We start from the raw sequence: 13,445 nt of genomic DNA, 5'->3' as shown, positions 1-13,445 counted from the left end.
CAACCGCATATGCCCAACTTCATTACACCATAGCAGACTGGCAGATCAAATGGAATGAGGTGAGTTGCTTCTGACATGATCCTAGGAGTGTGGGTGCATGTTAACCCCAACAGAAACACAACAGTCTGCCCAACTCTTAACTGATTAACATTGAAAGCTGGGGCAATTTTTCCCCACATAAGGTCAACAATCCACCAAGCCTGTACGTCAGGGTCTTTGTGGGACTTGCATTAATACATTCCCCACGTTGCATTAGCATCAGGCTGAAGAGGCCTACAGTAAATGTAACGCACAAGTGGTCACGTGGTGCAGAGGCAATAACTCCGGCTGTATTTACAGAGATCAATACTCACATTTGGATAGCAGGCTTGTGCCTGCCACGTGCTGTCACCGTCAACTCTGCGCTGCGATTTACGGCCCAAGTTTGGATGAGAAAATAAGCACTTGAAGTGATTTAGAGTAGCAGCCATGTTTCGGCGGAGCAAAACTGCTAAAGGCCTGGTGGGCGGTAGAGCTAACAGCTAACAGCTCGCTCTCTTTGCTTGCTCTTGCACTCTCTGAGGTGCTGTGGGTTTGGCGTACACAGGCACGGTGGCTGAAAGCCACAAAGCTGAAAACTTTCAGTCCCATACAAGCGTATAAAGAGCGAGAGAGAGAACGAGGGGGGGGTTAGAGAGAGAGAGAGATTGATTTGGCCTTCTCCTTCTTCATATGGAGGTGTTGAGAGATGCCGGTTGGTCAATAAGACTGTGTGTCACACAGGTTTAGATAAATAAATGACACTGGGCCAGAGAATGATCAATAATGCTGCTACTGCCCTGGCTAGGTGAAGGCATGGCACACGCCCTTTAATTTCCTTTAGCTTGCTAAGGGGAGGCATGCTTGCCACTTTCGCGCAAACAAGATGGATGGCGGTACGGCTCAGCTCCACAATGTTTTGACAAGCCTGAAGCAGGAGATCTAAATTACCCCGAGTTGTCGTTATATAATTAATATTGATTAAATGAAGCATATTATTTTCAGATTAAGCGAATTAAAAAAGTTGAGAAGGCAGGCAGGGAGGCAGGCAGGCAGGCTGCAGTGCATGGTGCATTTTTGTGGCACAGAATGAAAACAGGGTCCAGTGCTTTTCCAGGAACACCTAACTCACAACCTCACAACACGTATCTACACATACACACAAACAAGGTAAAAAATGAATCGCTTCCTATAACAACAAAATCTTATGCATTTCTTTGGTCTTCACCCTCGCTTTGCACTCTCGTCACCTGCCTCTCATTATGCATGCCTAAATATAGTCCTGGTTTTGTTTGCATCCTCTGCACAGTCTTGTGTGCAATCGAGCTGCAATTCTAAGCCATGCCCGTTCTAAGAATTCCCTGCTCTGATTTTAATTTTCCTGTTTTCCTTGTTCCTACTTTCCCCAGTCGCCTTGCTTTCCTGTTTTCTCACATTTCTTTGTTGTTGTTTTTTTTTTACCCCCCCCCCAACCCCCTGTTTCCTGGTCTTGGATATGGACTGCTTGGGTTTAACCTTCTCTACCAGTTTTCTGACCCATGCTGTGAACAGTGGCTACAATTATAGTAATAGATCTAATAGGAATGAAGCTCAGTAAAGAACTGCTGGTTCAGGTTCATGTCTGCATCTGCTGTTGACTAAGGGATATAACCGCTGTGCTTTTGGTCGTGCTTTTGGTCATCTTCATGTATCTCATCAGCCAGTTATTAAAGCTGTCAGACATGTTTTTCTCCAGATTCCGTGTAAGGATGGTTTTTGTGCCTTTTGATCACTAAATGGTGTTTTTGGGTCAAATACTTCACAACTACATTATTTAATACCCATATGGTGGCTGTTTGTATAATTTTGAAATATCTCACACTGAGAGCAAGCCAGACTAAAGTACAGCCTCCACACAGGAGGGTTAGTTTCCAACATGATTAACTGTTTGAAACTTTTTAGACAGCGATTCATTAAAAATGCAGTACAGATGTGAAATTTACTGTGTTTTATGGGGTCTAGTCAGATGTAAATTAGTTTTTTTAATCATATTTATTTTTTTATAAATCATATTTATTTTTATCATATACACTTTCTGCAATGCATAAAAGAGAGAAGACATTGGAGGACATGGTACAGACTGCCACTGAACCGCATTTAAAAATGGCGGTAAAGGCAGAAATGTGCTACTAAGTGCATCAATCGCAGTAGCTGCAGTCTGCAGCTGGCATAGGGTATGTTGCCATGAGGTACCTACGCTGTAAGAATCTATGGCGCAGATTCGATGCAGAAGCATAAATTGGCCTTAGCTCTGCACTTCTTTAAGAGTTAATGGGGTGCATGCAGTAATTCACTGTAATTAGGTTCTAACTGGGAGACTAATAGAGGGATGCTGTAACTGTAACTCACTTTAGTCCTGGCGCCACTGTGGCACAGCTTCCGCTCCTTAGCCAGATACAGTAGGGGTCTCGCGAGGACAGACAGCTCCTAAAACAGACACACACAAGCATGGTTAACTCATACCAGATGTACTGGAGAGGGTCTCTGTCCCTCCCCTCAAATGTTTCTTCATCATCTAAACCACCATCACCATCTCACTAATGGACAATGCCTACATATGTGAAAAATCAGAGAGGACAGCCAGCCACAACATCACCATAACAAAGCAGAAGAGCCCGACTGGTCAAGAGAGAGAGAGCGAGAGAAACAGTGAGCGACAGACAGGGAGACAGGCTGACTGCTTGAGAGCCAGATGTGTGTGTGTGTGTGTGTGTGTGTGTGTGTGCATGCGTGCGTATGTGTGTGATTGATAGGTGTGCTACGCCTGCCAGAAGCCAACTGGGACTAGGCGACATGGGTAAGCTGATGAGACAGCCAGAGAAAAAGAGTGGAGTGTGGGGAGAGGGAAAGAGTGAGATGAAAAAAAATGTGTGTGTTTGTATTATCTACATTTTGTGTGTGTGTGTATGTGTGTGTGTGTGTGTGTGTGTGAGAGAGAGAGAGAGAGAGAGAGAGAGAGAGTGAGAGAGTGGGAGGGTGAGTGACAGAGAGAAACAAAATGAAGGAGCCTGGAAAAACAAACTAGACTAACACAATGTCTTCTTCTGTTCCACTGATGGAGAACTGCTCTTGTATCTGCCGTGTCTTCTACTCCTGACTGCTTTACTCCTCCTCAGCTTTCCACACAATAGAAGACCACGCTCTACCACTTAGATCCTATTAAACTACCCCGAGAAGAAGGAGCATAAGCAGCGCTGACAAAAGCTCTTCTTTTAAGAGTTTCTGAGTTTAAGTACAGTAGTTTGATTGGTGTAGCGTCCCCTGATGCAGAGAACATTACGTTTCTAATAGTGCGGTGGATCAATGAGCAATGGAGCTCTGTCTGAGGCAGTGTCATCTTTGATTACATCACTGAACAGATTTAGGACTGGCTATTCAGAATTTGTTTTTGTTTTTTTCCATTACAGGCCCAGGCTACTCATATCATTTACAATTCACTTTTACAGTCTGTTTGATGGATGTGTAATTAAGCATAAACGCACCCCCATTATATCTCTAAGCGAGAGAAACAAAGGCATAGTTGCCTAAAAGAGATGCAGCTGCTTCTACTTACAGTGCTAATAATCAAACAAAGCCACTGCATGTGAGAGAGGCGTGCTAAAATAACCAATTCAGACTTGGTAACACAATGGTGGTGCTGCAAGAGTGAATCTGCTCTGCACTCTCTCAAAGGTTAGATTATATATATATATTATGTATTATGAATCTAAAGGTTAGAGAAGCGAGCTTAGGACTGAAAGGTTGTCAGTTTGATTCCCTGAAACAGCAGGATGTGGAGAAATCCCCTGGAACATAAGGAAGTGAGAGGATCCTCTGGACTCATAGGGCAAGTATGAGTGTATGGGTGTTGTGGACATTCCTTCTAATGAATGCATTCCGCTACTTTAAGTTAAAAAAGCAAATGCACGTACACAGCTTGTCCATTTTTCTTCTGTCCTCTAGGCCTCTCTAGAGTAGGGGCAGTGGCAGGGGCATACTTTTGTCCTATAGTGTAAGTCACAGTTCTGGGTCCGGAGTGGCAATGACAGAGGCACCTTTACCCTATTACAGGTCAGTGGAGCATCAGCATGATTCTATTATTATTTTAAGGTTATTTTAAGGTCAATTTACTCAAGAGTGCTGCTTTGCGTTTTTCAGACATGGGTCCTTTAAGACCTGCCGCTAGAGTAGACTGCACTATATAAGGAGAAGTATTAGTGTGAAAAGACTGAGTCCAGGCTGAACTCAGGAACTGGAGTTAACAGTGATTACCGGGCTATAATCCCAGCTAAGGTGCACTCGCTTCTTGGCTATTTTAGCTAAATCCCATGAGAGGATTTGAGGACCACTACAAAAATGAAACAGGGCCTATCAGCTTTCTTGTCCACTAGTTATAGAGCAAAGAAGAAGAAAAAAAGTAATAAATAAATAAAAAAATAAAAATAACACTCTCTGCTCTGGTCGTTACTGGCCTGTAGCCAATCAGATGGTTCCTATTTGAGTGTGAGTGCAGTTTGGCCGGTGGCGTGCTGGTGGAGAGGGAAGTTTATCATGCTGTGGAGGAAACACGTCCCCGTTCCCATCAGCTACTCAGCACTAAGACAGCAGCTGCAGAGCGGCCTACAGGCCCTCTCCTGCACACTGGCATATGGTCTAGCTTTATGCCTTTAAAACTGCATCTGCGTTTAAATTTAAGTGCTTGTCTTTGCAAAAGCACAGCGCTTCTCGCCCTCAGACTTTCCTATAGACCTGGAGGAAAAAGCATCTATAATACATCAAGAAGGATATTTTTGAAGTCTTTAAAATGCCTCTGTTTCACCAGTGGCTGTCTCCTAAAAAAACCCACACTCTCAGCCTGGCTCCTCACATCTCCCACTACACTGGCCTAATAACTCTGATGCATTCAGAACTTTGGCAACATCCCCTTTAACTATGGTTGCAAAAAGTATCAAAAATTTAATATTGCAATTTAGCGAGTGTCTGACGCTGACGCTGTGTTTTTCCCGTATTTTGTGAGTTTTAAAAAAGAATGTATTGATATAGAAACTAGTTAAACAGTTTTTAACTAGATTTGCAAAAAGTTCTGAAATACTGAAGTTTAGCAAACATTTCAATATTCTGCTAACGTCAGACTGATACTGCAGTTTTCCTATATTATTGGGAAATGTCTGGGGGGATTAAAAAAAACAAACAACTAAAAAACTAAATTACACTGAGAAATGGAAAAACACTGTTGCTACCCCATCCCTATTTACCCAAGACCATCCCTGGACATCCCAACAGTGCTTCCATCTTGTCTCAACAGATCCCAATACTGTCCCTATTCAAAGACATACAGTAAGTTTAATGTTCCAACCTATACATTATATTTTACACCTACAACATATACAGTATATCCCCATTTTTAAATCTGCCAGTTCTTTACATGTCACACTTTCATGATAACTGGAATACATTATTTTCTTTTTCTTCCATTAAAAGATAAGCCTTTCACTTTCCTGTGAAGTCATGTTGCAGATACAAGGTTTTTGCCTGCCAGTGACAATAAACTATACATAGTAACAATACGAGTGGACTGAAATGTATGGTATATTCCGGTTCATGTTTGCTTACTTAAATAAGTGCTATGATGACAAATATCAGCACATTTGTACCTGTAATAGACAAATGTGTGGTAAGCTAAACAGTATGTACTCACTTTTTGCAGGTTCCGTAGTCAGCACAGCGGCTCAGAGGCACACGCACCACGCAGCTGGAGAAGGCCACGAACAGAGCGTGATGGTCCTTATCCAACTCCAGGCCCAGAATCTTTCGGTCCTCCCCACGTGCATTACACCTGCAAGGGGTGTGGTGACAGTCAGGGACACGCTTTTGATAGACTTTCAATATTAATAATATATAATAACACAACATTGTAACACTGTATGTGCTGTAACAGCAACATGGTAACATGACACTACATCAATGCAAACAGATGGAAGAGTCAGCTAATTGTGGTACTTCTAAACAGTTAAACACACACTGCTATAAACTGAGGCAACGTCTCAAGAATAGAAATAAGAATACATGTGCTCACACTGCAATAACAAACTCAAAGACATCTCAGACCTGACATGATTTGATCGATTGGATTCGTGTTCGTTTTAAATGCATCTTGGGAGAATTTACACATATTTTTAGGTGGCTAGGGCTTGATCCAGATATAATCCTGATACTCAAGAAACATGAAGTGACTAGGTGTAAACACAGTCAAAGAGATGAAGCAAACACCTTCAATTTCAGCCGATAGATTTTTAATAATTAACTAAATAATTTTTACCTGTACTTTTTCATTTTTAAAGTTTTAATGCATTAATACTTAAAAAAAATGAATGAATCAGTATTAGGTCACATACATTTCTCTATAGTTTCTTCTGCGTGACTCTGGCAGACACATTTCTTGTTGAAAGATGAACTATTAAGGAAAACTATAATAGCAATATTCTTGACAGGAAAAATAACGCAAGTATTCATAAAAGTTGGGATGGGATTTTTATCACATGCCTCTTCTAAAGCAAGCCACCCGAACAAAGCACAGCAGTAAAAAGCAAGATGTTTCTCCTAATAAAAATGCCTTAATATGCACTAAAGTGCAGCTTCTTGAATTGTGTGTGCAATTGCTTTATTTCTGCACCAACGTCTGCAGTGATGAGCCGAGGCAGGAATTATATTAATAACTCTATTCTGTCCATTCTCTATCTTTATTAAAAGGCTTTGGGGAAAGTCAGGGAACCCAAACAAAAGTAAAAATTTGTATGTAATTTGTGATACGCATGAAAGGGGAAATGCACTGGTATTTTTTGCTGCTTTCTTTGCATCATGTCTGATGAAAACAAACGGCCAGCGGCAAAATTTGCAAACATTCTACTTAACACATTTTCATTTAATTGCTTGCAAAACAAGCTTAAACAGTGTGAGGGTGAGAGAGTGGCAGAAAGAGAGAGAAGGGAAGAAAGAGTGCTCACTTGGTGGGGTTGTACACGTCGATGTCCTCCAGTAGCTGGCTGCTGTAGGTGGCGTTGGGGTGAGTGCTGGCCAGGACCTTCAGAACCCGCCCGTTCTCTGAGCCCAGGAACAGAACCGTGTGGTTCTTAAAGGGCCCAGCGGCGGTATCCACCACTATCTGGGTCAACTTAAACCTACAGACAGAAAATTCACTCATTTAGTAAACAACCAACAGAGCTGTCAGCGCATCAAATGACATTAAACAGCGCAGGTGTTTGTGTTTACTCTTGAGTACTGGTTAGACGTGGTGCTTCTCTGGGGAGACAGAGACAGATGCGATCATGAGAATGAGCAATAGAGCGCAAGAGAAAGCGAAAGAGAGTGAGAGAGAGAGAGAGGGGGGAAGGAAGGCGAGAGAGGGTGTTTGAAAGAAAGTGAGAGGGACAGATGTGATGGAGAGAGAATGCTTATGCCCAGCAGGCGTTCTACAACTTGCTCAAGTGGCCTGCCAGTTGTCAGATTGGCCGTGACGTGCATAGTGTTGCTGCTGAAAGCTGTGTGTTGCAAGTGTGTTTTGTTTGCTTGTGTATGTTTGTTCATGTGTGTGTGTACCTGCTGGTGGTTCTCGTGAAGCATGGCCGGTCGTTGACTGAGGGAACAGCCTCGTCCATTAGTGGATAAGACTTGATGAAGGTGAGAGTTTCATCAGGGAAAGTGGTGGAAGATTTGTAAGCAGCAGCAGAGCCATCTCCAGCACAGGAACCAGGCCTGCAGTACAAATACACACAGCATGATATCCCACGTTTAACTACTTACATCATCACTGTTGCACCAAATCTGCAAAATGGCAACCTCACAGAAGACGGAAAAAACGTTCTATACTTCATTTCTGTGCGCTCATCCACACACAGAAAAGCAGACAAGAATTCTAGCATCTTTTCCAGCCATCATTAAACCAAAACCCGCAGTCGGGTGGCTGATGGGGTCATCATATGTAAATTTAAAAAACATTCATTTCACATATGAACTGCAGGAACCAGGGAGTGAACCATACATTTTGAATTTAGCAATGTTTACAGTTGTTGTTACATTTCACATACTATAAAAAAAACACTAAACATAAATCCACACTTCTCCGTGGGGAAACCCACCTTGGCTTGGGCACCTGCTCATCAGGGACGGGGGTCCAGGCTGACTCGCTGGTCTTTTGTTCTTTAAACTTGCCATTAAACACTCGCTCAATGTCATCCATGTAGAAGGCACACACAGCAGAGCCAGTGATACTGTAAAGGACATTTGAAAAAGGACATTTATTCAAGGCTAAAAAGAGGTGATACGAGAAGAGAAGAGGAGATTTGAGAAGAAACAGGAGGAGAAGATATCAGAAGATACCAGAAGAGAAGATATGAAAAGATGTAAGAAGAGCAGATACAAGAAGAGAAGATATTAGGAGAAACAAGAAGAGAAGAAAAGATGCAAGAAGAAAACATACAAGAAGATGCGTGTAGAGAAGAAAAGAGAACAGCTTTTAGTGTGATGTCACCTGTTGGCCTGTGTGGTGAAGACTCCCAGCACAGCAGGCCTGTGGTTGATCTGCATGACGTTAGTTAAGGACTGCAGAACATCAAAGTAGAAAAAAGAGTCGCCTGGAACAGAGCAGTTCAGACGCGCCTTTAGGAACGATGTCCAGTAGCGCTCTAGAACCCTTGGGGAACCTCCGTTATCATTCTTACACACTCGAGCTACCCTCGAGAACACCACCTAAAAAAAGAAGAAAGACATGGTGTTCAGATCACTGCATGATGGAGGGGAAATAATGTGCTTTGAAGTTTCAAACAGAGTGTGGAGGGAGATATCCAGACACACCTCCTGAAGTTGTGAGAACTTTAGACGACAGTCCGTACAAGTTAAGGTTATTCACCGAGATGTATGGGTCTCACCTTGCCAAGTGTAGTGTACTCCACTGCAATCTCGCTGAAGAAAAAGTACACATAGTTGCCATACTCAATGGCGTGGAGAAAATGGGGCTCTGAAAGAACAGAACACAGACTTCAGACAAAAAAAGAGCATCCAGCGTACATCTTTTAACAGGAAGAGTCTGACAGAGTGCTGTGTGTTATGGGTCTGACCTCGCAGCCATTTGGAGTCATATTTCACGGTTCGCAGGACTGGACTACTTTCTCCTAAACTTCTGTAGATCACTGCATCGCTCGCTAAAAAATCTGTCATCGTGGCCGAATAAAAATCACCACCTGGAATGGATTACAGAGTAGCTTTATTTCACAGCCAGAAGCACTAATATTCAACATATTTACATCTTTTCACAGCTCTTTGTGCCTACAGCTGCAGGCTGGCACAAACCATTAATTTCCTTCTTCTCACACACAGTGCATGCGAAAGTATGTAAGCAGTAAAGTGATTAAAAAGATGATTTCAAAAAGGCAAAAAGTTATAAAATGAATCATTCTTTTCAACAAGATAATGCAAGATAAGCGTTTGTTTTTTGTTTGTTTTTTTGTGTTATTTTTGTTTTCCAAATTTGAGTGAAAAAAGGTGCGTCAAGCAAATGTTTGGGTACCCCCAAAAGATTTGAACTCTCAAATAACTTTTACCAAGGTCTAAGCTTGTTAAGGCCCACAACTTTATACATACTCTGACTCCACAAACCTCATTTTAACAAGCAGCAAACATGGCCCTCACCGTCCAAGAAACCAAAAATCTAAAAAATTAAATCTAGGATAGACCTCAAAAGAACATTGCTTACAACATGGCACAAGAAACAGGATTAGAAGCCTTTTGTAAGTAAGGATAAGTGAAAAATCTGACAAAACAACTATTAGCTGTCTATAAAAAGCATGTGGAGATGGGATTTGTGATAAAAAAAAGTCTCCTCTTGAAATTTTGAAAATCAGGTTGTCTTTGCTTTGCTATTTAAAGTAACAGCTCAGCCCAAGTCCCAAAATCCTCATAAGTTGAAGGCATGGTCCGAACTAGCAAAGACAATAACAAAGCAGATCAGTTCTGAAACTCTGGTTTATTTTTCTTTCTCAAGTTGTTTTTCCGAACTTCTATAAAAACTCTGTATTTTCGACAAAATTCGACAAAGAATTGAAACACTAGTAGCTGTCTATAAAAAGCATGTGGAAATGGGATATTTGACTTAAAATATACACAAAAAAGTCTCCTCTTGAAATTTTGAAAATCAGGTTGCCTTTTACTTGCTTTGCTATTTCCAGTAACAGCCATTTTGATCAGGGGTGCCCAAACTTTTGCAAGCCACTGTACACTGATTCTGTGGCGCTTGTGAGGCCATGTGCTTGCTGGCATCACAGCAGCAGCAGCTGAACTTTGTGAAATGTCAGTGGAATATTGGCGAGATTAAAGGCGAGATCATGTTTCCCTCCTGATGGCTTGAGCTCAGCCAGCTCACCAGCGAACAGGCCAACGTTGGACTGGCGTGATTCAAAAGGGCATCGGGCCTGACCAACCACCTCCTCTCCATCCTGCTCCAGAGTGGACATCTGAGAGGGAGGGAAAGAAGGTAGAAGGAGAGTGACAGAGAGAAAGAGAGAGAAAAAAACATTGCCATGTAAAACCGTATACCTGTCCATACACCTCTTCTTAATGTTCCGTGGCTGCTGTGTGCCGTCTCTAAGCAGCGGATTTCAATTCTTCCAGCAAACTCCAGCACATGCTCCCGAGCAGATACTTTGATTTTCACTTTATGATTCAAATCGATTTTCTGGACTAGCTAAACTGACATACTGTGGAATTGATCCCAACTTTGTTCCATTACACTGCTCTGCGCCTTCCCTGCCAGTCTGAGGGCAGCATTAGCGCAGCCAGCGTGGGGGCTAACTCTCAGCAGACACAATAGGCTCTAATCCCAGGGGGCAGGCACAATGTGACCCCCGCATTTCAGCCTTTAAACTTTCTCAGCAATAAAAAGCGGATTCCAGGGAAAACCCAGCAGTGTATATCGGTGTGTGTGTGCGCGCTAGTTTGTTGGTTTAGTGTGTGAAAGTCACACTGCTGTTTCTCTCAGTTTGCTGTCTCAGTCTGAAACTAACAAGATGTGCTTTGGCCTGTTAGCTCGGCTCACACCTACAGCGGGCAGCAAACAGCCCCTACATGTGCTATAACCTTCTGCACTCTGCTCCACCAGAACACCCTAAACCCTTTGAAGTTATACTTTTGGATAACAATAACAACAATTTCTGCAATTTTACATTATGATACTATATTATTATCTTTATTCTAGGTTATTGTTATGCACACAGGCTTGTTTAGAGGAAAAAGTATGTTGTATGTTAATCCAACATAAATGTAACAGTGATGTAATGCAAGTCAAATTTATAGCAATATGTGGAGTTATGAAATTCTGAAAGAGGGATAAAAACATTCTGGGAGGAGGAAAATGCCTGAAGCCCCTCCTCCCTAATCTAATGTCCTATAAAATTCCACCTTGTTTATGTGCGTACAACCACCCCACCACCCTGTCACCTTCCTTTTAACTCTGTCAGCCAATATTCCTGGTTCCACTTTTCAGAAGGGGGGTGGCTTCCTACCACAAAGCAAAAGCCACCTGAACTCCAGCCCAAAGTCCCTAAATCCTCATAAGCTAAAGGCATGGTCCGAACCAGCAAAGACAATAAGAAAGCAGATCAGCTATGGAACTTTTCTGGTTTCTTTCTGCTTCTCAAGTCATTTTCCAAGCTCCTCTAAAAGCTCTGTATTTCCCCTCTTGCCAGCATTTCTACTTAACCTTCCTGAGACCACTTCTTTTTAATACCCCACCTTGAACCATGCCACAACCCTTTCACAACCTTTCCAAATTTACAGAAAGCTCCCTCTAACCATAGAATAACCTCGCCATGCAGTTTTCCAGATTACTGCTCTCTCTTCTTGACCTTAGTATAATCTTCCTTCAACTATATCCTCACCTCTCCTTTACCTCTTCATCACCTCTCCCCAACAGCCTCTCAGTCTGCTGAGGGACTCTGGGGAGAATTCTCTTTCGACAGAAAGCACACAGTGCATGAGGGGACAGTGCCCATGCACTGAGAGATATGATTTACTCTCACTGACTAATCTCACACCTCTGTAGGAGCTTGCAGGCATAGGTTTTCCATAGCAGGATGGAGGAGGAGGGATAAAAAGGCAGACAGAGTGAGACAGAGGGAGGGAGTGAAAGAGAGAGACGGAGAGCAAGTGAAAGAGAGAAGATGGGGAGATCCTCAGGGTGAGTAATATAAATAAGACTTCTTAGAGAGTCTGCAGTGGAACCAAGAAAGAAACCAAGTTAACTGACTCTGTGATGACCTCTCTTAACGCACACACACACACACACACACACACACACACATATATATATATATTTTAAATATGGGCTGGGATACCATACATGCATAATGCAGACATTCTCAGTTCCGTCTTGCTTTGGGGGCTTTATAGTCTTGGTACCAGACGGCTTGAGTTCTACAATCTTTTATTGACTAGAAATTTCAACTTTTTAATGGAGTAGTGTGGATCTGGTTGGGTCCAAATGACTCATTTCTCTGCCAACCAGATTTCACTCTAAAGAAGTTCCACCTACAGGACTGCTCCTCAAACAAGCCCAAATGATGAGCATGTTCAGGTTACTTTAAACAGTCAGACAGTTTTTTTTTCCCTTCAGTGCTAGTGCACATATACATCATATGGACAAAAGTATTGGGACACCTATGGGAGGTTTTATGATATCCCATTCTAAATCCATAGGCACTAATATGGAGTTGGTTTGGAGGTTTGGAACTCTGCAGTTAAGTCAGCAGAGCATTGGCAACTTAAGCACTATGTGTCTCTACACTCAGTGACCCCTGTAACTTTACGTGGTCTATGATTGCTATGGTTCCTAAATGGTTACATTTTTCAATACCACTCACAACTGATCATGGAATATCTATGAGGGAAGACATGTCACCATCTGATGTGATGCAATGGTGGAATCTTATTACTACACTGGAATTCAGGGAGCTCTTCAAAACCCATCCTACAGACTACAGCTGGGGAAGAGAGAGAGCGAGAAAGAGAGACAAATGTGAACTCAAGGTGAAGTAAGTAGCTAGTTAGTCATTGGTCCTTGTCCTGCTGAAAGGATTTATCTGAAAAGGTTGAGATGTTTAACCATCACACAGGTACACAGTGTGCAAGACAGTCCAAGCACTGCTGCATCACAGTCACTGTTTCATTTTAAATCAAAGATACAGCGGCACAGAGTCAAAACAACAAAACTGCATCACTGTCCAGATAATTTTGGACAGTAGTGCATACACCAACTCTGCAGGCTATAAGCTCATATTTCAGACAGCACACCATGAATCACTGGGCAAGCATGACATCAACCTGAAGAGCACTTCAACTCTAAAAGAGTAAAGTGTGTGTGT

The 13,445-nt window shown here is 42.3% G+C and overlaps 1 protein-coding gene across 3 annotated transcripts in view; it reads right to left on the bottom strand.

The window, feature by feature from the left end:
* The window catches only part of sema6cb (semaphorin 6Cb), a 158,981-nt gene that overhangs the window by 29,506 nt on the left and 116,030 nt on the right, over positions 1 to 13,445 (bottom strand). For all 3 annotated transcript variants that reach the window (XM_072679555.1, XM_072679557.1, XM_072679556.1), the window contains 9 exons: positions 10,451 to 10,541; positions 9,150 to 9,272; positions 8,961 to 9,049; positions 8,564 to 8,781; positions 8,172 to 8,303; positions 7,633 to 7,788; positions 7,041 to 7,214; positions 5,735 to 5,872; positions 2,407 to 2,484 (listed from right to left, as the gene is read on the bottom strand). In XM_072679555.1, the coding sequence (XP_072535656.1) occupies positions 2,407 to 2,484; positions 5,735 to 5,872; positions 7,041 to 7,214; positions 7,633 to 7,788; positions 8,172 to 8,303; positions 8,564 to 8,781; positions 8,961 to 9,049; positions 9,150 to 9,272; positions 10,451 to 10,541 (1,199 nt within the window). The remainder of the gene's footprint in view (positions 1 to 2,406; positions 2,485 to 5,734; positions 5,873 to 7,040; positions 7,215 to 7,632; positions 7,789 to 8,171; positions 8,304 to 8,563; positions 8,782 to 8,960; positions 9,050 to 9,149; positions 9,273 to 10,450; positions 10,542 to 13,445) is intronic.

This window comes from Salminus brasiliensis, chromosome 5, assembly GCF_030463535.1.
Source record: "Salminus brasiliensis chromosome 5, fSalBra1.hap2, whole genome shotgun sequence".
Taxonomy (NCBI): Eukaryota; Metazoa; Chordata; class Actinopteri; order Characiformes; family Bryconidae; genus Salminus; species Salminus brasiliensis.
Note: the sequence above shows the minus strand (reverse complement) of the source record. Positions and strands in the feature narration are given on the sequence as shown.